The sequence below is a fragment of the Orbicella faveolata genome, unplaced genomic scaffold, assembly GCF_042242905.1.
Source record: "Orbicella faveolata isolate gen_17 unplaced genomic scaffold, um_ofav_v1 contig_2, whole genome shotgun sequence".
NCBI lineage: Eukaryota > Metazoa > Cnidaria > Anthozoa > Scleractinia > Merulinidae > Orbicella > Orbicella faveolata.
The window spans coordinates 18,548,674-18,573,652 of NW_028301547.1; the positions used below are offsets into that span (position 1 = coordinate 18,548,674).

General features: G+C 41.5%; 2 protein-coding genes and 1 pseudogene across 3 annotated transcripts; 2 read left to right on the top strand and 1 right to left on the bottom strand.

Annotated features, from left to right (window-relative positions):
• LOC149112266 (polycystin-1-like protein 2) lies at positions 1 to 24,160 on the bottom strand (annotated as a pseudogene). The gene is made up of 15 exons (XR_016207133.1): positions 23,587 to 24,160; positions 22,325 to 22,491; positions 19,669 to 21,512; positions 19,216 to 19,564; positions 12,761 to 13,628; positions 11,430 to 12,009; positions 10,681 to 10,887; positions 10,022 to 10,147; positions 9,268 to 9,492; positions 8,548 to 8,790; positions 7,524 to 8,096; positions 6,712 to 6,942; positions 3,840 to 5,528; positions 2,139 to 2,304; positions 1 to 1,522 (listed from the first exon to the last, which is right to left on the bottom strand). The product of XR_016207133.1 is annotated as a polycystin-1-like protein 2 (transcript).
• LOC149112267 (alpha-2B adrenergic receptor-like) lies at positions 14,469 to 16,859 on the top strand. The gene has a single exon (XM_089290087.1). The coding sequence runs from the start codon at positions 14,790 to 14,792 to the stop codon at positions 15,591 to 15,593; it is 804 nt and encodes a 267-aa protein (XP_089146213.1). The 5' UTR covers positions 14,469 to 14,789; the 3' UTR covers positions 15,594 to 16,859.
• Positions 17,182 to 19,167, top strand: LOC149112268 (beta-4C adrenergic receptor-like). Its single transcript, XM_089290086.1, has one exon. The coding sequence runs from the start codon at positions 17,719 to 17,721 to the stop codon at positions 18,643 to 18,645; it is 927 nt and encodes a 308-aa protein (XP_089146212.1). The 5' UTR covers positions 17,182 to 17,718; the 3' UTR covers positions 18,646 to 19,167.
• Positions 24,161 to 24,979: the final 819 nt, after the last annotated feature.

A 24,979-nucleotide genomic window follows, 5' to 3' on the forward strand; every position in this document is an offset into this window, starting at 1 on the left:
TGCATACGTATACCATTTATTATGTTACTGAGGGCTACCTGGAAGAATAGAAGCATTACTTTACATTACAAGAAATGCTCTACGGTCTTCACTTTCTTTGCAGAACTGCGGTGGATCCTCCGTGATACATAGCAACAAAGCATGTCATCTTCATTCTCAATATCGTTTATCACATCGATGTAACACTCCAGTCTGTCTAGGGCTTGTTCAAGTTTTTCAGCCATCTTGTGTTTCTCCCTTTTGCTTGGGTGCTTGTATATCGCCTTATTTGTGTATTGGAACTTTGAGTCAGCGGTCTTGTTCAGTGCGCGTATGCCCAAGAAATCCTTGAAGCGTTTCGTGATGAAATCCAACATTTCAAATTCGTTTTGCATTTTGTCGTTCTGCTGTTTTACGACTTCAAAAGACTCAATTATGATAGCAATGAAAACATTAAGAAACAGGAAATTTGTCACGATTATGTAAAGAAAGAATGTCATTGCTCCAAGAACCCTATACGAGTTAATCCTCATCTCTTGATAGCTAAACTTGCCAAGGAGGACACTGAGAAGTTTTTGCATGGTGCTGAACAACGAGCTGAAGGAATCGTGGCTGCTTCCTAGCAAAAAGTGGTAAATCTGCGAGAATGCTAGAAAGTTAATACTGAACACTAGAAGGTATTGCAAGAGTTCCCCGCTAGCTTGTTTCAAAGTACATGAGAAGAGAAAGATTCGTCGGTTGAATCGGAACATCTTGATGAATTTGATGCACGTCACAAACACCGTGACCCCGAGCACGCTCTCAAACATTAGCTGCCAAGTTGAAACGTGTTGGAAACTAATAAACTTGGTTGGATCTTTATGGTAAAGGTTAATTGTCCATTTTCTCAATCCCAAACAGATGAAGTAATACGCTATTGCAATCCAGCAGAGTATTAAAACAGTTAGGTCCATAAGATTCCACACCTCTGCGAAGTACATTCTTCGCGTCTTGTAAAGCTTCTTCGCCTCGCGGTACGTGAAATACAGAATAAAAGCAAAAAACAAAACCTCACAGGCGAGAACAAACAATTGAAAATCACCGACATAACGATACAGGCGATAGGCTATGACCTCAGAATGCGGAAAAACACCTCCTGTTGGAAAGGTCTCCATTACGAACGTTACAGCGCAGAAAAGGTTGCTATTTGGATTATACAAGGTGAATTCCATGAACAGACTTCGTGTATAGTGGTCCAACCAGAGTTTATCCCTCGCATCCTTGACCTGTCGTAAAGCTTTGTAGTAAATGTGAGACAGTTCCAACACATACCCACCACCAGAGTACGTTGCTATGCCGCCTATGTAGGGGTAGCCATCCAGTTCGCTCGCAGCGCTGTAGTGCCAGGGACCTGGTGATAACGAAGTTTGTGTTTGATGACTGGAGTCGTTTATTAGCGATTCCCAGCGCGTGGAGTATGCTTGCTTGTCCTCTGACGTTATGCCGTATTCTGCGACGCACCTTAAAAAGAAATCCTTGGCTACAGGTGCCACAGAACAGGAATCTAAAAGTAAGAAAAGAAAGATGGGTAAAAAATGATCCAGTGGCAGAATATCAAACACACATGGGACTAGTCTGGCATTAGTTCAACTTTTCACTTTTCGTCGCTGACCGTGATCGCAACGTAAAAGCCAATACTGAGAACTGTGTTATCACTTATGTCACAGGCCACGGCGATTCTTGCTAAAAGGGTTCGGTGAAAAAACCAGGGGAAATCGCTTGTTCTTTGTCTCAACTATATAACGGTTTATCTATGGCTCTCTAGTCTAACCCTGGTCATCTCTCTGTCACGCAACGTCCGGAGAGGGGGTTCCGCTCTCTCGACTTTGCGTGACAGAGAAAAGGCCAGAACTGGACTATTGGCTCTCAATAAAGGAGTATATCTCAGTGACCCGGTGTTTTCCAAAACAAAGGTAGGAACTCACTGCTCAGCAATCAGCTCTGCTATAATTGTAGATACTCGAGTTTTACAATCCTGCAAAGTGGCTTGCAATATATTACCCTGAGCAGAAGTAACAAGGTTCGATCTAAATGAGATTGAGACTAAAAATAAGGCTTAACAGGTATCAAGGTAACGAGCTTGGTCAATTTTTGTGTTGATTGTGGTGTACTTTTCTCACCTTTCTTCACTCTGTGTTGTCGGAGACGAGCCACGCCCACCACCAGCCCGCTCTCTCCTTCCATGAATTTCGGCGCTTTTCCTGTGTAGAAGTATGATGGCAGATTGTACAGACTTGGTAACAGAGCGTTCTCTGTCCAGTCCCACATGTCTCTTTGTCGAATGATCTACACGGGGAAGAGAGAAATAATTTAACACATCAAACAGTTCACCTTAGAAAAACTGCATTCATAGCAGCTGATTGTTTTGGCGAATGACCAGTATAATTGACACGTCTTTCAGTGGTAAAAGCTTTTTTCTCTCCTCTATCATGATGTGTTTGAAGAGTGTAATGTGAAATGACAAGTCCATAATAGCGGAGTTCTGGCGGCCCGAAGGGCCGCCAAGCAGAGCACCATACCCATATAGGAAAGTAAGGGAAACCCAGGCATTGATTTTCTCATGGTTATCATGGCTAGCGGTATTGCTCGTGGGCGCGTACGCACGCGGCGTCGACGACGACGGAGTAGCGCAAGGTGGCGGCCATATTCCAGCTAATATATAGATTTAGCGAAGCCTAAAAGCGGAACTCCTGAGCTGGGTTGTTCAAAGCTCGATTAAGATAACCCAGGATATGCGAGAATTTTGATTGGAGTTTTATAAGTTTGCTGAGGTTTTCTGTATAGATAAATAGATAGATAAATCGTGTATTAAACTCACAACTTGCAGCTATAAGCTGAATTACTAGTGTTATATACTACATGTTTAAAAAATTCAAACTATAAAAAAACCTAACTATACATAAAAAAATTATATAATAATAAAATATATCAAACTAGTATAAAATTCTATTTACAATTGTTGTTTATTTGCATAGTGCATTATATTATGAAAGTATTTCTAAACCTCTTTGTTTTTACATTCGGGATTGAAAACATATGCCTAGTCCTGAAATTATATCTCTCACTGTCATTGCGCGCGGGCAGCAGGCCAGCTAGTTTGTGCTGGTCATTACTCTTTACAATTTGTTTAAACAGAATGCTACATAATTCCTCACGTCTATGAAAGAGTGTTTTTAAGCCCGCATCTTCCAGTGCCTTGCAATACGAAACCTCTGGGAATAGGATCCTTCAGACTCTTTTCTGAACCCTCTCTATTTGGTCGGACAAATAGGCTGGCAAGCTAGAGTGGAAAGCCTGGCATGCATATTCTAGAACGGAACGTATGCATGCACAATAAAATTGAATTGAATATTGTTTGGCCTTCTGCTTTGAGTCATCAAACTCAAAACAGAAGGCCAAATAATATACAGGAAACCTCGCCGCAAAGTTGCCAAAATTCATATCAAAATTCTCGCTTATCCTAGGTTGGCTTAATCGAGCTTTGAGCAACCTCCGCTTTTAGGCTTGGCTAAATCCATGTATTATAGTTCCTTTACAGAGCATACCCTTCTGCTTGTAGGATCTGTAAACAAGTTTACTTATTTGCTTGTCTTTTTATAAGAGAAAAGGCTTTTAGTTCTCATCGTTTGGTCGATAGGTTTTTAAAACTAGAACGATAGACCAAAATCCCTGCAGTATTATATGATTTCAGACTATTCCGGCCGCTCTTCGCTAGTATATATATGTAAGTTAGCTCGTGAAAAACATTGTATTTATAATGTTAAAAATGTTCTTACCCTCGAAGAATTAAGGGACCTTCGCCAAAATTTATAAAAATTTACCTGAGAGTATCTGTCGGGGAAGAACCCTCTCTGTTTCCCGCTAAAGTTTTGACGTAGTAAAACCTTTGCAACGGCGTCGTTTTGACGAAATGCATCTCGATCACGAAATCCGTAGGCGATGAGAAGAACAAGAAAAGTGAATACCAGGAAGGTTCCTAAATCGAGTAAGATGGTATGCATTGTACGCTCTTTTTGAGCCCTGTCCCGGGCGTGCCGGAGAGCATCCTCTGTCGGCACCTTGACAGGAGGGGCCTTGGGGTGCTCCTCGAAGTCGTCTTCCGAGTGCTGAAGCTGATTTTGCAGCCAGTGCTCATCAGATGTAAGTCGTGATGGTGACGAAAGGGCAATTTTGTTCCGTTTCTTAAAAATGTAAGCGAAAAAGGTGGCTAAGGCCAAAACCTTGAGCGGTTGACTGACAAAGATGTCCTGCGTGAGTGAGAAAAACATGGATAAAAGCCACTGTGAGGACTTTTTTAGGCCGAACTCGATACCGTACAGTAATGTGACAGTGGCGGCGGTGAGGGACGTCACTGTAACCAGAAACCAGCCAACATACACAAACCACCAAGGAAGTCCTTTTGCACGAGACGTGTCTTCCTCACCGGCAGTATTAAATGTGTTCTCATGATCTCTAGTCGGTGATCCTGATAAAGAGTCGCTTGGAAGCAAAGATCTGATATCGTTAGTGGAATCCGTGGTGGCACCAGCTCCCAGAGAGACTGAAAATGACGGCATAAGACCAAAACGCATCGCAGGTGACAGACTGATTTTATCTCGAGAGTTTGGAGATTCTCCAGGAGACCCTTTATGTACATTTTGGTACTGACTGGTTGGGAAGCTGGTACCGAAATTACAACTGTCACGTGATCTGAACTTAACCAGAGTAATTTCAGTGTGTGTGGACAAGGAACGAGGTCTTATTTTCATGTTGAACAGGCCAAGTTTTGGCACTGGCCGTGGACGACAATGTCTGAAGATCTGCACCAGAAGCAAATTTGTCGGAAACACAACAAGACTGCTGCAGATTCCAATAGAGACTTGCTCCCAGGAAAATTCAAACGGACCCAACTCGACTGCACTGTAACGACCTTTATCAGCCTCGTACCACAAGGCGTTGGCCATCATAGTACACAGAAGAAGGGACAAACAGCAAGACACGCGCTGCACCCTCGTGAAAGGGGACTGTGGGGGCCTCCAAACAACCGAGAACCAAAGGTGCGAGTCTGTCAGGTCCTTGTACGCTTTCGTCAAAAACAAGCGTCGAAATTCTTTCAACTCCGCGTTGCTCGCCACTGGAAATACCCTGTCTATCATACCATCGCCTTCGTCCACCGCCAGCCAAGACTCGCACACGAAGTACCAGACTCCATCGGTGTCAATCTCACGAATAGATATCTGCTTCACGAACCAAGCCGGGTCCTTACCGAAGTTATCGTGCCATACTCGGATGTACGCGAGCTCTCCGAGAGTTTCCGAAGTCGTCACGAGAAAGGAGTCAGTGCTTCCGCGAGCCAATGCCATTCGCCGACTGTTCTTGAGAAGATATGGATGACTTTCACCACGTTCTCCTGTTATTGTCATGGCAACGTTGGCAGTTGTACCAGCATGTCTGCGCATACCAGTGCTGATGACGACCTCGTAGGCATGAGCGTCTCCTGCCCTGTTGCTTGGGCTTACAGTTAATCCTGTCTGTATAAAAGAATGCAGCAAAGATATACACAAATGACTGAGTATAATAAAGTTGTCTGACTAGGAGATGCATTAACACTTTATGTAACACGCCTTTTTATAATGTTTTTTTCCTTTCGGTTGCCAATTGAAAGACATAAAAAAATTCAGTTATTCTTATAGTGGTTAAACTTCATAATTTACGACGAACCTAAACCTCTTCAGAGTTCTCTGTTATTTTTTCTGGGAAATTTTTCCGCAAACTTTAACTCGGTTTCAGGGATTGAAACAAATACATTGAGATCTGAACTCTGATTGTAAACCTCTCATCAGTTAGGATTTTTATTTGGAATCGAATTCGCACACTGTTTTTCGCGTCATCGCGTTTGCATCATTTTAAATCAGAGTTGACAGAGGATAATTTTTTGACATGTATTCATTTGTTTTCAAAATTTTGGATCGTGTATTTCCGCTAGTCTTCCAAAAGGGATCAAACAATCAGAAGCTCTGTTTATAACTCAGACATCCAACGTTTCGCATCCACATTCGTAATCCGTGAATCGGACACCGAGTCTATCGGTCCTGATATCCTGCGATGTCTACTCACATCGGTCCTGACATCCTGCGATATCTACTCACTGACCTGATTTGACTGCCAGATTTTTGGCCGAATTTCGGTACGTTGAAATACTCAATCGTATATTTCTGATATGATTTGGTGTCATGTCAAACTTGTTTGGTCTCGCCATGGGTCTTTCCGCTCGACTGCGTCTCACAAATACGAAATGATGGCTCGACCAAACTTCCTAGACATCCTGCCTAAGCGTACCAAAAGGGTATACGATTATGATAAATATACAAAAACACTGAAACTAACGCGGCGGATACACTGGACGCCTCCCTCCCTTACCTCTGAGGGTGGCAAAAGGACAAGAGATCATCCCCATTAAACCTAATAAACGGCTGGCGCGGCAAGATGTGAAGTGCAACCTAGCACGGATGAGGTTGCTCTCGCCCAAGTCCTGTTTTAATCCTGTTTAATTTTGTTATGTAACAAAGGAATTGGCGAACATCGGGAAGACATGGGCTGAGGCCAAACAGATCGACTGAGGGAAACGGAAAATGTTTGAGCGCTATGGTCAAGGCCCCTCTCCTGAGGCAAAGAGGATTAAGTCAAATAAGTGTGTTTATCCTCTATCGATACCTTATTTCTATCTTTTCGATCCTCTCGGCGCGCCCAAACGATGACCATTAAGTACAGACCAAATGTAACACAGAGTACGGAGAGGACTGGCGCATAGTTGGACGGGTCTTTTATCCTCTTGAGAATGATATCCAGGTGAAGTTTGTTTGGAGGAACAAACACGCGGCTACCGAACCACGTCAAGTGGTTACACCGGCACTCGACGCGCTCTAAAGTTGTTAGTGGACCAACCTAATAAGACAAAAAACGGGCAATACTGTCAGTGTAGAAAGGTTTATCACTGGGTGTATGTTACAATTGTTTCGCGTTTGCTAACTGTAGTGATTGATTAAGAAAACGTATCCAGCGTTAACTGATCAAACGTTTGGTTATTTACCAAAATGTTGTCTTCTCATTCAATCAGAAAACTTTCTCAGTGATTTTCCTGCGTATTTCACAGCGCTTGCCACAAATTACCCGCTAATTACTAGTTATTCCTCCATTTTAATGGCGTATAGCTCTTTTACCGTCGCATTGTAATGTTACACAGTTGATAAACAGCCATGTTGTAAAGAAGTAATAATATTCAAGCCATTGACAAGCTCTTATTGATACAAAAAATTCAACGACTCTGAAACGCACAAATCACCAAGTGATTTATGCGTCACAGGATTAAGGATTCTCCTCAATAATTATGGCTTGCATCAAGTTGCAAAGACAACGACGTTGTTGCAATAACCGAAGCATGTACGTGTTGCCATTGATTGGAGAAAAGGAATCGATAATTGTTCGGATTGTTAATTAAACGAAGTTCTGTCAAAAACGACAGTCACCTCACAACCATCTGCCCTCCACGCTTGCATCCTTTCGTTCCAATAGTAACATCCAATAGCCTTCACTGACACTGCATAATGCATTTCATTTCGCGTTGATGTACCGTTGGTTAGATTACTTGCTTCCGCTAATTTCACACCGAGGTACAACCCTTCCGAATTATTTAAATACTCTCTCGATATCAGCTTCTTTAAAGTGCTGTTACACAAAGTGAGATTCCATCGGAGATCAAAGTTGTTAGCGGTCGGTTTTGAGTTTCTCTTCAAAGCTAAAATTAGTTCTTGTCCAGTATTCATTGCCCCGGAGCAGCTAACTGTGAAATAGAATGAGTTATCTCCCCCGGATTCGATCTTGAAAACTGTGATATTCATTTCTGAATCGATGACACCTGTCATGTTGTCGAGATCGTCGTTCTCTGATTGGTTGAGCGACAGGAATATGGACACAGGCTCTGTAAGGTTCCGGATTTCGATTTCCTTCCCAGAAGTCTCCAAAAGCTCTAAGGTTGAGAGTGGGGTGTCAATAGGAATCGCATCGTTTGAAATGAACGGGGTCTGGGACATAGTTATCACCTGCAACGACAGAAAGAAACATTAAATTGCATCTCTAATTTTTATTTCATTTATTTATTTATTTATTTATTTATTTCACGTCGCTCTCTAGAGATGGATATCCTTTCCTCGAGTTAAAAGGTTGATAAAAAGTATAAATGGATGCGATCGATAGCTGAAAAGTTATAAAATTCTCACTATGAGTTAGAGACTGAGTATATTTATGAGTAATTCAGATTGTGACTACAGTTTATTAAAACAATGATAGCTTCTTGTGCTCAGTTCAGGTAATTACAAAGCTTTCCTATAGAATTGTGAATCAGTTTGAGCGCAGAATCAGATTCAGTGCGAAAAATATGAAGTAAGGTCTCTTTAAGCTAATATTATCTATTATGATATTTGTTGCTAAGTTTCGTCAGAATTGTTATTTTCCATCTTAAGAAAACAGTACAATGGTTAGATCCAAACGTACCTTAGTGTTAACTGTATCAAACTGTTTGAGCTTATCTATCGTCACATTCCACGGAAACTGAAAAGTAACCTCTCCTCCATCCAAAGTCGCGTTATCTATGTCGCTGGGAGACTGGCGAGCAAGCGTTAATTTCATCAAGCCCGAGGTCACGTGACTAGGTGGATCACCCTTCCGTTGATAGTCCAGGATTTTTTGCGCAGCGTATTTTACACCTTCCAGGGATTTGTTGGTTGCCTTTTCACACTAATAGAAAAAAGGATGTTAGTTAAACTATTTCTTTCTCAGTTTAACGTATCAAAGATTAGGCTGGAAATCAGTAACAATCCTATTAGGGGTAAGGGTTAGGGATAGGGTATAGAGGGAAGAAATGATGAAGACCTGGATTTTTTTTGAAGTCTTCAAAATCTCAAATGCCAAGGCTTCAAGTTAAAAGACGAGAGCCTGGTACAAGGAATGCTCTGGACAGGGCAGCTAAGAAAGGTTAATAGGCCACGTTCGATATATCAATATTTTAACATGGTTCAGAGACATTCAGGACAAAATTGTACACTTTTGAAGTTTCTTTTGTCCTTCAATTCCCAAGAGAATTTGGATTAAAAGGAAAACACTACCAAATATAGACGTTTGTCCTGAAAGCCTCGAAGCCATGTTAGAACGTTGATAGATCGAACGTAACCTATTGTGAATACGCAGCTGAATGTTACTGCCAACTTGTCTCACCTTTTCTTGATATTGTTTATTTCTTGCCTCGTTGCTGTCATCGATCCAGTCTTTAATTTCATCTGAGCTCTGTTCAAGTTTCACTTCATCGCTTGTGTCCACAGAAGCTCTCATTACAATGTTCAGGCCATCAATAATGCCTCTGGTCTCATTGGCCACTTGCACGCTCTTAAACTTGATCACTACGGCTTGTGCCATGTTCGAGAACGCATTAGCACCATCCACCTAAATGTTATTACAAAAGAAGGATAAGAGGACAGCCAATAAAGGCAAGGACATCGACAGAAAATGTTTTCTGGGTACTGGTGAATATTTTGGGCTTTAACCTGAGAAATTCTCAACAAAATGTTCAAAATGCTGTTGTCTATAGTGGTCAATCATGTGCGCTTCACGGGCATTTAAACTGAAAGAGACAAATGTGTAAACAAAAGAGGCTTACAAATCCCAACTGGCGGGACGCAGACAAGCTGGCTATTTACAACAATGACCTAGGAGTAGAAGTAGGATCTACAGAGCGGAAACAACTCCAGTAAAGTTGTCAGAGTGGGACTTGAACCCACGACCCGTTCAGGATACGGGAAGTAGAAATGTACATAGCTAGTCACTTTGTATTATGCGAGTCAAAAAAGGTGAAAAAAATTATTGTATCTGAAAACAACTTTCGGTTTCAGTCTTTCCCATTCTTATGAGTGGAAGCTGGGACTGCTAGAATGATGATATGAACGCAGGCTCACAAAAGGTTATGATAACTTACATTCGCATCAGGTGAGAGTTCAGCGGTTACTCCGACAGCCTGTAAGAGTCCGCCTAGCGCCTGTTGGATACTCTGTGGACTGCTGCAGCACTGCTGGGAAAGTCCCTCAGTTACTCTGCTACGGACCTGGGTACGAACAATACAAACACGACGTAACTTACAAGCTTAGCAGCGGAAACTTGTCGACGCCTCTCTCTAAAGACGGCACTTTATTTCTCTGACACAGTTTTGCCCATCAGCCTAATTGATACTTTAAAAAACTTTCAGCTCGAATATCTTAAGTTATGAACTCTAGTGCAATGTATGGCAATAGTGACAATATTATTGTGTTTTTTGACATTCCCGAAGGTTTTACCCTTTATGGAGTTATATTAACAAAATACTTGTAAACTGGTTCAACCTTGAAGCTGAACTGAGCTGAACAAGGGTAAAATTGGTAATCCTCAAAACAAGTTTACTTCAAACAAATATACTTATAATATTTTATTCTTTTATACGGAAAGAGAAAAATATTCAATAAGAATTTTAATCTGGCCTTTAGTTAATGTCTTCTCGCAAGGGCAACTATGTTGAATTATTCTTCCTTTTGTTCATTGGTTTAATCCTAATGATCTCTATTTTCAACACATGGTCAGGTAAAGTACCATGTATTCACCAACCTCCACACGGTCTTTGGTGTCCGGAGACTCGGAATCATGAGCCTTGGTCGAGTCTTCATTCAACACTGTGATGACTGTCGTCATTAGCTGACTCGCCTGTTGGAATTCTCCAACCGCAAGAAGTTTTTCTAACATAGAATCGGGTCCGCTGACTACTCCTTTGAGAATAGAGCTCACAGAACCTTCCTTAGGACTAAAACTTTTCACCTAAAAAACAATCATTAGTTTACTAAACGAATAACAGTTCTTGTTGATGTGGAGAAACTAAACAAAACAGCAAGAAATCACCCCCTCAAAAAACTTTCATTTGAATGGTCACACACTAGGGTTTTATCTACACTAGACTTAGAGAGCAGAACACCTTGTACAGCTAAAATACAATATACCACTTGAAAGAACAGCTAAATAAGTTTGATTTCGATTGATTTGAATCCGAATTCTATGAATTCAATATTTTTATTTCCTGCACGGCCCCACAAGCTTGCAAGGGCTTTAACCCTCACCGCGTTTAAATAAAGTTTATTGTATTGTATTATTCAAAATTTAAAAGTTAGGACAACATTGTACAGTATAAAAACAATATCACATAAACTGAGTAGTGCTCAATAGCTTTCCTTTGAATGATCACACACTATGCTTGCGTTTACAGGCTTAAAAAGTGAGAGTAACACACTAATGGAAACTTCTTTCATATTATTGAGGTAACTTTGAGGATATCTCAGTGGGGTGTTGCATAAAACAAAACGCACCTTTGCTTGAAGAGGAACTATTCTGTAAGATCCTAAGACATCCGTGATTTTTACAAACAAGTCTACGTTGAAGTCATTATCTTTCGATCCAGCGGGAAGGAACAATCCAACGGAATCCGGCATCCACCCGTAGAACAACAACATGGACCCGTGCACGGGATGACTTAAGAAAAACTCGTACCACAAGGGACTATCTTCGTCCGTCCATTCTGTGCAGCTGATTTGAAATTGCGTCTCGATTACGACGCCCTCCGAAGGCGACACGACACACGATCCACCTGTCGGAGGCATGTCGGTTGTCACCGAATATTGTGCCCAGAAGCCGCTTCTGTTGTTGTTGAAGAAAATCGTGTATGTTCTGTTGGGAATCAAGTTGCTGGGATCCAAGTGGAACTCCTTCGCGTAGGACACGCTGATCAACCGTGATGACTCTACTGAACGTTTTGAGATTTGTCCATTTAACAGTGGAGGACCGTACAGTTCCCACTTGCAGTCTGTGTTCTTATTGTCTTGGCAACCTTCGTCAGAAAGAATGAATTCTTTGGAAGCTGTCACCTTATAGGCGCAGTTTTCCTTGCATCTGTGAAGGAAAAATGTCGCGAGAAAATGTTTGTTTTATATATTTCGATCACTACACCGACGTAAGTAACAACAGTTCCCTGCAACAAACTTCCTTAGTTGTAAAGTCTTTTTTCAGTTATGCCGACTTTTTTAAGCTTTATAGAATTTCTTTTAGATTCTCTTTAGCATATGTAATTTAAAAGCGCAAAAATTAAAAAAATTTAGAGTCTCTTTCAATCAATTATTTTCCAGCTCGGATGGCCGGAGACTACAATTTTAGTACATGTATACGATAACCGTCATTTAAGTTTGACTTAATGAGACAACAGAAATTTGTCTCAACAAATTATATGCCTTAACTTATCCACCACATTCTTCATCGCTTTTATTTATTCTGTAATTCAGTGAATCTCAGACTGGTCTTAAATTGTTTCTCAGAATAGGTGTCGTTAATGTTGTTGTATTTTAAGTAATATATCAACCACGAGAGGCGGTGTTTGATTGGGATATCCAAAAGTTGACAATACGACGCGCAGCGGAGTATTTTGGACGAAAGTCCAGGTGTTTGGATAGCCAATAAAGCACTGTCTCGAGTGTTTGAAATATCTTCTCAATCGAAACGAAAACTTAGGAGTAAATGGAGAAGTAAAATCGTCAAGATCTATGTTAATTAAGACCGGGTTTCCAAACCTCCTTCACGGTTGTGATTTTCTTTGTTTTAACTTGATGAATTATTAATGAGTTTGAGAAGTCTGTTAAATGTCACTAACCTGACGCAAAGAGGAGGAAAGCTCCCAGCCACTACCTTGATGATCTGACTTGCTTCGGCCTGCCTCATTCCCTTAGTTACTACCACAAAGAACTCATACGACGCATTGACGTCAAGGGACTCGGGTGGAAAAATCAACGTGGACTTGTTGTTAACGGAGCTTTTGAAACAAGAAACACTACGATTAGCATCACAAAACCACTCAAACGAGAGAGAGTCGCTGGCCTTGCCGACGTTGATATTATTTGGATCACGTGATGAAGATGCATTGAGAATGATTTCGTGATTCCAAGACATTACTCTTTCTCTCCCGCAGTCTATGACGGCCAGCAGTTTCGGTGTACGCACGCGTAGAAATCCTGTGGCGACTTTCGATATCCCAAGAGGTATTGCGGTCACTGAGAGCGTAAATCTGTAAAGACCACCTTGGAGTGATCGAGCAGCGAGAAACAGGACATTAGAAGAGAGGATATCCTTCGGAAACGAGCTAACTTCTGTGACGGAGCCGTTCAATATATTTTCAACTTTCCAGTCGTATTTCAGTTCGTTGAAAGCTTGACAGTTTATTTTCAGCGAAGAGTAAAGTGAGTACTCGTATTCCTGTTGAATTTCGGGGCACTGAGCACTACTTTCTCCAGCGCCGAGCATGCGCAAGCCATCTAAAACACAGGGAGATTCACTAATAACTACTGACTTTTGTACCGAAGTACTGGGACCGACAATACTGTTGACTGATATAGACAAGCCGTATGTACCAGGCTCGCTGTACTGATGGGTCAACTCTACTATTTCAGGTAACGTCCGTAAAAATCCCAGTTGTGCCTCTGAAAAAAAAGAAAGGTTTTTGTTAGAATCCTGCATCGCCACGTCTGTAAAAGGCGAGATATGAAAAACCTTCGCAAAATTTACCCCGGGAATTCCTGCAGATTTTATGTAATAAGGTACGGACCATTATTTATTCGTCCCTTATTACATAAAACCTGGCCTCGTGGTTCTATTATCTTAGCCCCTTCTAACGAACCTTGTGGTTGATTAATACACACGGCTGGTGCAAAGCAGGCTCTAACCAATCAAAGCGAGGGAAATGTTTTCTCTACCAATCAACGAAAAGAACCTGGCAATCATCAGTCAGTGAGTTGGCTTGCGTGAAGTTTCCCTCCCCAGTGCCACCGGCTGCGTAACTTTACATACGTTATTCAATTTTTTTCCGCTCCAAATATTCTAATACTCGAGAATATCCCACACGGAAACACCTGCAACTTTCGGAAGTAAAGCAATGAGGAAGCATTTTAGAAGGGCTTTGTTTTAGACACGTTTACCGTGGATTAACACTGATATAAAACGCTTTGTAATAACGCCCATGTGTTCTTCATATTGCTTTTTGTCGTGTTTAGAAAACTTTTGCGATTGAATACTTCCTGTACTCGTTTTTAAGCCCAAATTTTCTGTGAATCCCATAACTAATCAAGCTTATTCAGTAATAGCCTTTAAAACGGTATCTTCAAATGTCTAAATACATGGCACTTGTCATTGAGTTTTTTTGACAGCATTAAATGTCCATGCAGTTCATCCAATGAATATCCATGAAATTTTCATATCCATGTATCCATATCCGACATTGTATTGACCACGTACAAAATGTCTAAACTCGAGAGAGCTCTTCCTGTTTCAACAAACACATGACATGGTCTGTTTAATAAACCTGCCGAATTTTCCCGTTCGCGCAATTCCTATTGGTCCTTTTCTTCTTTTAATTATATTGTAATTTTGTGACCAATAAAGTTGATAGACGAATCACACCAGTGCCATACGGCTTGGTTTTATTCTAATTAGTTACGAGAAAGCAAGACCCACGTACAAGTTTGAAAAATTTATATTTCACGGAAGCAAAAGCATCCAAGTTATTCTGGAATTTTCACTCCTCCATCTGTTCAAAATTATCACTTTATTGCCGTTCGTGGTGCCGCGAAAGGAAACCATATTTGAAGCTTCGTTTCGGACGGTCTGTACGAGAACATTGAGACGACGTTATGAGAAAATCCTTTTGTGAAGTATTGCTGCAGTACTACCCCAGAATATCTGAAGTTGAGGAACTCTATTCGACGTCCATCGCTAATTGTGTCTTCAACAGTTTTCTGTGCTATACCACCATCATGTTGAACATTGTAACAATCCACGCGATAAGAGAAACTTCGTCGTTGCCAAAGACTTTAAAAACATTGCTCCTGAGCCTTGCTGTTTCTGATGTTGGCGTTGGTTTATTCGGTCAACCATTTTACATCTCACTTCTGGTCAAGTGGTTACAACAAAAGGATCCTGGGTGTAACTTGTACAAGGCTTTTGACATCATTGTTGGCTTGTTTTCAACCGCTTCGTTCCTTGGTGTTGTGACTGTCAGTGTAGACAGGTTCTTAGCTATTCATCTTCATCTCAGATACCGGGAATTTGTGACTCACAAGCGTGTTGTTGCTATGGTGATCTCAATATGGGTGTTAAGTGCGTATTTCTCTTTGATACCCTTTTGGGCTCCACCAGATATTCGCGCCTTAATTCTGTCCATCGGTACTGTCATTGGTCTTCTTCTTACAACACTAGTCTACATTAGGATTTATTTAGCCGTAAGACGCCACAAGAATCAGATTCAGGTCCTGCAAGTACAGAATGCGACACAGACTGGCGCAATAGCAAATTTTGCTGAGGTCATCAAATCTTCCGTGACGTCCGCAGAAGGCCTTCGATCAATTTCTTACGTAAGTCTAGTTCTGGCCCTCTTGTTGTCACGCAACACCACACCAGCGTTGCGTGACACAGAAGGAAAGAGAGAGAGAGCCTGAGCTAGACTATTTCTTGCAATTGGTCAATAAGACTCGTGCAGCGTGTCTGGGCTAACCAATCAAAGCGAAAGAGTAATCTTAGGCAATCAAACGCGAAACAACATCAGTCGTAAGTAAGCTTACTTGAAGTTTCCCGTAGGGTTCTTACCAGTCATTTACTTTACGTATTTAAATCTTGATTCGCTAATTACATTTTTACCCAGTCTCGTTCTTGGAATATTCGTTCCTTACTCCTCAAACTTGACAAAACGAGCGACTCTTAAGTGTTCAGTTGCAAGCTGGACTTTGACTGGTTTTGAAAACAATTCAAATGTGAGGAAGTGAAGCACAATCGATTTGATCGAGCTAAGTGTTTGTCAGTTAAACAAGCGCAATTTAACCGGTCCATATTTTCCAAACTTTCAAAGAGAACTTTCCACGGTCGCGTGCTTTCCGACCGCTGCATGGTCAAGGGGAACGAAGACTCTGGGTACGAGGTTACATTTCCCCGTTCTAAATATTCTTTTGCTTGAGAGTGTATTCAAATAACACTTCCCACAAATATGGACAATCCTCGTTTTACAGAAGTATACAGGTTTACTATCAATTAGCATATAAAAAGCTGATTTATCTTTATTTCTTTTGTTATGTTAAGACGACTTTCCAGAAATATACATCTTGTGCGCAACATTTTTCATCTGAGAATCTATCGTCAATTAGTCGCTCCAAACCTAGCAAAGGATTTTTATTTCGCAGTACGGTGATAATTGCAAAGATGATTCAGTTTATGTACCCAAATTCAAATACGTCCAATACATGATTAGATTGTTATCAATTAACCTGAAAGAGACATCAAAAAGTCTTGGTTTTGACGGTTATTGACTCGCAGATGGTCGATTATTTTTTTTTTTTAATTTTAAAAATAGAAACCAAGATAGAAACAGTCTTAGTACAAAGAGCACGAGTGTTTTTTTCAGCGTGCATATCACCCGTGCCAGAGTGGAATAAATTGAGTCGTAGTCATTTTGTTTAGAAGCTTCCGGGTAGCTTATGGTAAATCGTTTTCATTCTACTATGAGAGCTGATATTTTTTTTGTGAATGCACCTTTCAGGAGAGTAGATATAGAAATTTTGTTTCTCTTTCGAGATCGGTCTTTGAGGACTTGCGGTTTAATTGCATTGCCAAAATTTCTTAGAAACATATTATGTGTACATGCTCCATAGATACCCGAGCGCTCTTTTGTGATTGGGTAAAAAATCTCGTGCAACGTGCTTTAACCAATCAGAACTAAGTAGTCTTCTTTCCATCCAATCACGTGCAAAACGAAAGCTGTTGTGAGCTGAAGGAAGTTGCTGCACGTTTCCCAGCAGTTACATATATCCTGGGATACGTGAGTTTACTTCGGTTTTCGTTTGTTTATTAAATTTCCCGCTCTCAACTATCTAAAGCTCGAGAATATCTTAAAAGAAAAAAACAGATCAAAAGTAATTTTTTGACGCAAAGAAGAGGGGAAACTACCTCTGAAGCACTTTTTTCACACGTTTACCCCGGATCTTCGCGAAAAGGAAATAAACCTTTTTTTAGTACATCAGGTGGTGTTCTTTATCTCATCAAAAAAACCTTCCGTGAAAAGCGCTCTGTATATAACTGGTAAATGTGTTCTCTTGTTGCAGTCCCATCACTCCAGAGCGTTATGGCACAGCTATCAGTTTCAGGTTTAGTCTTACTCAAAAATGAATATTCACAGACGCACCGCGTGTTCAGTTTAACATCGGTCCAACGGTTATTGACGTCGGGCAGATGGTTTCATAGGAGTTTTAGCCTATTTAGTATTCAGTCTTATCTTATTCCATTCTCCTCGTGTCTTTCAAAAGATTGCTTAAGAAGTTTGGTTTTTTCAGCATTGACTTTGGCGTAGTTTTCATCGTATTTTTTAGCAGACAACACTGGAAAAGAAATTGACTCCTGTAATTTTACACTTCGTCTCAGATCATCTACAAAATGTAGATTTTTGTCATGAAGCCCTGAACTTGAGGCAGGTGATTTAGCTTGATGGTCGATTGCTAAGGACGTAAACTATTCAGAACCTTATGAAACATTTTGTATGACAGCTCGAAGTGACTTGAAAAAACTTGAGTCGACATTATGAACAAACCATGTGAAGTATTGCTGCGGTATTTTCCCTCAGTCTCCAAAGTTGAAGATCTCCATTCAACCTACTTCGCTAATTGTGGCTTCAACAGTTTTCTGTCCTATACCGCCATCATGTTAAACATTGTAACAATCCACGCCATAAGAAAAACGCCGTCGTTGCCGAGGACTTTAAAAACATTGCTCCTGAGTCTTGCTGTTTCTGATGTTGGTGTTGGTTTATTGGTCCAGCCATTTTACACCTCACTTTTGGTGAAGTGGTTGCAAAACAATGGCAGCTGTGCAAGCTATGTGGCGTTTCACATCATCCAGTGCTTGTTTTCCGGAGCGTCGTTTTCCAGTGTTGTAGCTATAAGTGTAGACAGGTTTTTAGTTATTCATCTTCATCTCAGATACCAGGAACTTGTGACTCGCAAGCGTGTTGTTGCTGTGGTGATCTTAATATGGGTGTTAAGTGCATTTATTTCTTCATTATTTTTGTGGCATCCATCCGAGGTCAACTGCATTATCTTCTGCATTTGTGGAGCTGTTGGTCTCCTGCTCACAACAGCGGCTTACAGAAAAATTTACTTCGCAGTACGACACCATCGGAGCCAAATAAGACTCCTTCAAGTACAGCAAGTAGCAGAGAATGAAGAAATGTCAAACTTTGCTGGTCGCATTAAATATGCAGTGGGTATATTCTATGTGTATCTTGTGTTTGTGTTTTGTTTTTTACCACACTTGATCTGTATGGCCGCCGTTGAAATTTACGGTCCGAGTATGGCTTTGAAGAGATTTTATCTTTTCTCGATGACTCTCGTATTTCTTAATTCATCTTTGAATCCTGTAATTTACTGCTGGAAGATGAGGCACATTCGAAGCGCTATCATGAACATACTGAGGAACATGCCTTGGCTCAGAAATCGCGCATCACGCTAAACTCAGGACCGGCCAAGTTCTCCGTGTCACGATTCCCGCCATACATTGAGTTTTGCCACAACAAACGTTTTTAATTTCTGTTTACTACTTGTAGTACCACGCGCTGGATGATAACGAAACCCGTGTAACGCAAAATAGAGCGATTTTCAATCGCCAAAGTAATCACTCTAGCCAATCGCAAAGGACACAGACAATCCAGTGAACCAATCAAAACTCGAAGTAATTACTTGTAGCTGACGCAAAGCGCGGGAAAACGAGTGCGAGTGAGTCACGATTGGTTTTGGTTTTACTTCTGATTGGATGAAAAAGTGGCGCGAGTTTTTAAGCCAATCGTGTGTAGTGATTTAAAACCAATTACCAATTACCAGTTACCAATTACAATGAAAACCGTTCTATGTGTGTGTAGTTATATACAACTAAAGAACACGTCTTAAAATGTATCGATCAAGCTTATTTAAAATATGCCTGGTCACTCAGTTCATTGGTTGTTTTATGACTAGAAAAATAAAATCTAGTTTTACTCACATTGTTGTTGTTTACTTCATAATAAAAACTAAGTTTTTTACTCACCAGTTTCGTCACCATATTCCACAGAGCACGTGACATTGGTCCCTTGCAAAATCTCAAATTTCACGTGTAGAACATTTGATGATTTCACAGCCAAATCTCTGATAAGTAAGCCTTCGATACGTTGTTGAACTGTCACGTGACCATCTAAGACCACGTGATCAACTGTAGAGGAGATATTCACGGTGATGAAATATTGACCTGGCTCGGTAAAGGTGTGTGTTACAATGGAACTAGCTTCCTCTAAATTTGATTTACCGTCCCAGTTCCACCTAAAGCGGAAGAGGTTTGGCCTCTCCACGTGATCCACGGAGAAGGTGATTGCGTGACCAACAAGTCCAACAGAAGCGTACGAGGTTCAGCGTTTTTCAACGACGGAATCTTATTGATAATACTAGCTGTAGAGTTTGACCTGGTAGTACTGGTAGGCAGGATGGATGTTACTGTCCCTTTTACGTGATTAGAGTGTTTCGCAACGTTTCTGCTGGACCTGGAAGATAAATGCTCTGTGATAGCCGATGAAGGCTTGAACATAGTGGACGACTGGAAGAGTGGAATAGACGGTGACGCAGTTACGCGAGGTTCACGCGTGGAGAGCCAATACACGAAAAACTGACTCGTCTTTGTACCCGAAGACACTCCGTTACTGGCATTTACTGTAACATTGGCTAGGCCTGTGTTGAGAAACTGATGCTGGATTTTTTTTTTCTCGCTGTACACGGAAACACGAGTTTCGCCTTCGGAAACAGTCCACGTAAAGCTTGCACTGTCCCCACGAAGCAACCGAACTTCGAAGGCGCATTTCGTCCCTACCTCGATTCTCGAGGGGCAATCGGAAGTCATGTTGATTCCTGTTATGCTGTAAAGTGCTTTTACAAAAATAACAGTATTTAAGTCTGGATAATTTTTTGCCTTGCATGTTACTTTCTGTTTTAAGAAGGGATATCTCTTGAATTTCCTGTATATAATCACTGGACCTGTGCTACTGTTTCGGATCCCACCCGAATGCAATGTTAAAACAGGATCTTGGACTATGTTGTTCCATTTTTTCCGCTCACCCCCTGCTGCGCGAAGAACGAGTCCGGTGTCCCCCCGGACCAGTTGACTTGGCAAGTTACTTTCACCGGCACATTAGATGGAACTTTCAGGGGGACGTCAATGGACAGCGGATTAGCAATAACTTGCACAGAATAATCCACAGACACACTGGAAATGTTATTGTAGCAGTATAGAGTGAAGTTCCTAAATCCAACGGGAGTGAATCCACGAAAAATGGTTTCACCGATTTTCCTTCTGCTGCAGTCGTCTTTTTCCCTGGGTGGTTGTTTAAAAACCCAAGTGCAGCCGACATCAGTACCCCGTGTCACGCTGGAATTGAAACACGTTTGAGCGTTGTTGTAAGCAAACTCTCCGTTACACATATTTGCCTTTAGACCCTTGATTGGCTGGTGTACGAAAAGATTAAGGGTGCGGCGCTCTTTGGAGACAAGGTTGTATGCGGTTACCACGAGCGGAATATATCCGGTAAAACGATACAAAAAGCTGTACTGGAAAACTCCACCTTCAGTAGTGGTGTTGTTTTTGAGGTAAGGTGATTGTAATTCGGCAGTTAAACTTGAGTTGGGAATGTACCATTCGCACGAAACGTTAGTGCCCTGTGTTACATTTGCAGTGAAGACTTCTGTCGAATTCACTTCAATATATATCTGTCGCTGTGTGTCTAGTTGTGCAATCGCATTTTGTACTGAGATAAAAGATCGAAAGGTGAGAGCTTTGCTGTCGTTGTATGAGCTTAGAGCGTTATGGAAAGTCGACGTCAGGGAATACAGCCCAACGGATGTCGAACACCAAAAAGCGAGTTCGGCTTTGACTTCAGCAGAGCTGTGTAATTTTACGCGAAAAGAGATGTTCGAGGTTATACCATTCTTGATATCCAAGTTGGACATATCCTGCGCCGGAAAAAAATAACCACCTATATCTTGCCCAGCGGTAATTGTCTGAATGACAGCACCGGAAGTGTTTCTATAAAATCCTACTATGTCTCCTTCACGTGTAATAAACCTCTGCTCTTGCGGTATGACTATCAAGTTATATCCCACGGTAAGATTGGTGTCAATGCTGTACACTTTGGAATAACTACTGATAGTACGCCCGCAAGACACGATGGATAGTTTCGGCCGGTAAATTAATTTGATGCATACTTGATTACAGTCACCGTTAGCTGGAGTCCAGTCCCCACAAGACGAGTGCTGATAGCGGCTTCCTTTACATTTCGTCAAATTCAAAATTGCCCTGTAAATCTATGAAAAAAAGGCTAATTAGATCAAACTAAGCAGCTCAGTTACACCAGAGATGCGTTAAGATTGAGGAAAACCCTGCTGGCGAAGCTTAGATGTAACGAATGCTAGGGTCACCGTTTTGTACATACGTACTCCCCAGTGATGTACCCCACCCTGTAAGTTTTGGGACGAAGCAAATTTCACTCTATCGGGGGTACAAGACCAGGATCGTTGATTTGAAACGTCTTTTATCTTACGTAGCTTTCGTTCGAGCACCATCTCGGTTGATCCCCTTCCTCTCTTTTAATAGGGTGTCTTAATCTTGGATGACACCTTCCCTGGTTCATTCCTTCTTTCATACTGCGACTGCGCCCACTGAGTAAAAGTCATTTTCTTCGCAGTCATCATGTCATTTTCTCCGCAGCTGGCAAAAATAAAGACAATGCTAAAGTTGCTTTGCCCTCATCTAATACTTAACTCGAGATTTCTGCGTTTAATTTGATGAAGGACAACATATTTTGTTCAAAATAACTCAAGTATTTTCCTACCTGGCGACACTTGACGATCTAGAAATGAATCGTCGGACTAGACGCAGATGACCAATTTTTGGCGACAAATTAAACGGTTGGAGACACAAAATGTTTCACATCTTTCACTATTTACAATCTGATGTGGGTTTTTTAATTATAAATTCCTTTTCGTGAATGACTACACCACCACTGCCAACATTTTGTGCAAGAAAACGGAGTTATTAGAGGTTACTGGGAACGAATCAGCTTTCTGCCTCCTGCTGAAATCAAAAGTAGCTCGTGTGAAGAGAAACACGGCCTCACCTGCAACTGAATGCGACCAGGAGACTCAGCATATACTTCCCAGGCCTCCACTGTGGCCTCCGTTATAAACTGGAGAGAAGGAAGTAAATACGCTCCAGATTCATTTTTCGCAGCTGATTGGTTGGTTATTGGAACCCCTGTGCTCCCTATTACCAATCGTGGCACGTCTAGGAGGTGAAAAGAAAAATATAAGTGGTACATGTATTCTTACACTTGCTCTGTTGCAACATATCCAAATATTTCTCAGGGTCCCTAGACTCCATAGTTTTAGTCGAATGGCTGCTTCAACTTCAACAGAAAGAAAAAAGAAAGACGCTATTGTTTCATTCCTTGAAAAAACAGATCAACATCGAAGCAATGTACTTTATTTCCTCTCAATTTACAGTAACAGGTGAACAGTTACTTTTTAATGTTTACAGTATACCTTTTCGGTTGATAAATATTAAATAGAGTATGGGGGTCAAGTAAACTATTTGGTTTTCTAATTGGCCCCCATCTAGAAAACAAAGTTAATGATGAGGTTACCAACTGACAAATGCACGGTCAAAACTGAGACGAGAGTTTTAAACACTACACTGCCCCTTCCAATCACTGATAAGGTTCTTATAATACAGCAGTTTTTATTTAAGTGTCAAAAAGTAATAGGTTTTGCATCAACTATGCTACACGATTAGCTTAGAAAACTCGCGCCACTTTTTCATCCAATCAGAAGTCAAACCAAAACCAATTGCAACTCACTCGCACTCGTTTTCCCGCGCTTTGCGTCAGCTACATGTAATTACTTCAAGTTTTGATTGGTTCTCTGGATTGTCTGTGTCCTTTGTGATTGGCTAGAGTGACTACTTTGGGTTTGGTTTTATGACAGTCAATTGAAAACCGCTCTACCAAACTAGACATCGGTCTTCTCTCCCAAAGCGTTCAGCAAACAACGTATTATTCCCCCTAAACTATGTTTACACAAAGTCAGGAGTACAGCAGCTAGTGGCATAGTTAAAGATACAGACCAATGGTACCTCCTTCCTTTTTGCTCAAATAATAAGACCCAAATTAAACGACCGATAAATTTGCCCCCTCACTCTCTTAGCCTTCACTCCACGCCCTCCCTTTTTAAGCAAAAAGAAGCTCGTTCTAGCGTTCTCACCCCACCCCCGCCCTGTTTGGGTACATTTGTCCACGTCACTGTCTATATTGTTTATAAGTTTATGAGTATAATGAAATTATTCTTCAAGGGGTGTTACACCACGTATTTATTGAAAACATACCTGGAACTAAGAGCGACACGTTTTGGCCTGTATTGTACATTGCTATCGAAGCTGTGATGTCACTTCCTCTCAGACCATTCAATTTGCACACAACTGTATGGTTTGGCTTTATGGCGGAGCACGACACGTTAGCTACTTTGGCTCGGGATAATATCCGAATCCTGCGGGACAATACGAAGATGGTCGAGTTGCCTCGGGATGCCACTAAAGTGATGTTAAACTCGCCAATAGCGAGATAATGGTGTCTAAGGACCCGTGTCCAGTTACTCCTTCCATCGCCAAAATCCACCGAATATACTATTGTTTGTGACGAATTCGTTGCTGTCACACTTGATGGCGTGACAAGCATGAGAGATGAAGATACTGACGGCGTTATATTGGGTGGAAATGTTGTGAATGTCAGTTCCTGATAAATTTCAACAAATTCCACCAGAAGGCAGCTGGTATTGTATACCTCAAATCTGTTCGTGGATTTACGTGAGCCGCCACATGGATCAGTCTCGATCAGCGGAGTTACGCTGTCGTTTGCACAGTGGCAATCAGTGTCGTTGAGAACTGCAGCCAGTGGAAACATCTCATATGCGCAGGCCTCGATGCACTTATATGAGTTTATTGTACTAAGCCTTGGCTTGTAAAGATTCGATTCATTATTCTGTGTTTCATAACAACCCAAGTACAATTCGTCTGCAAAAAAAGAGCTTAAAGTTCTCACTTGAGTTCTTACTAAATAGAGGACTGGCTGCCTGAAACAACTATAGGGGCTCTCTCTCCTCCGTCGAGGCCTCTTTCATGCTGCTTTGACCATGTAAGCTGGTAGTTCGGAGGCTGAAGATAGGGAATAAAGGATGTTTCCGCCCTTCTCCTATTCTCATCGTCCCCCCGCGCCCACTCTCACTTCACTTTCCCCTCCCCTAGGAAGCCTCTGCGGAGGAGAGAGATAGGGGCTCGTGAAGCCAGGCTGCCAATTAAGGTAATATCTTTGTAGATACGCTCTGACAGGGTTTTGTGACGGCGGTAGTAACTAGAGCTGTCCGCTTACGAGAGTGTCCACTTTCAAAAGATAATGAATGGCAACAGAATACATTTGTAGAAAAAAACTATGATGTCCGATCAAATCTTAGAAACCGGCATCGCCAATATCTCACACTCCTATATATCAGACGCCCCGATATGTCAGATGCCCCTATTTGTCAGACGCCCCTATTTGTCAGATGCCCCTAATTGTCAGATGCCCCTATATGTCAGATGCCCCTATATGTCATGTGCCCCTATATGTCAGACGCCCCTATCTGTCAGACGCCCCTATTTGTCAGATGCCCCTATATGTCAGATGCCCCTATATGTCATGTGCCCCTATTTGTCAGATGCCCCTATATGTCAGACGCCCGTATAT

Coding starts and splice junctions, on each gene's coding strand:
- LOC149112268 (XM_089290086.1), top strand. CDS start 17,719: ATGAACAAACCATGTGAAGTATTGCTGCGGTATTTTCCCTCAGTCTCC.
- LOC149112267 (XM_089290087.1), top strand. CDS start 14,790: ATGAGAAAATCCTTTTGTGAAGTATTGCTGCAGTACTACCCCAGAATA.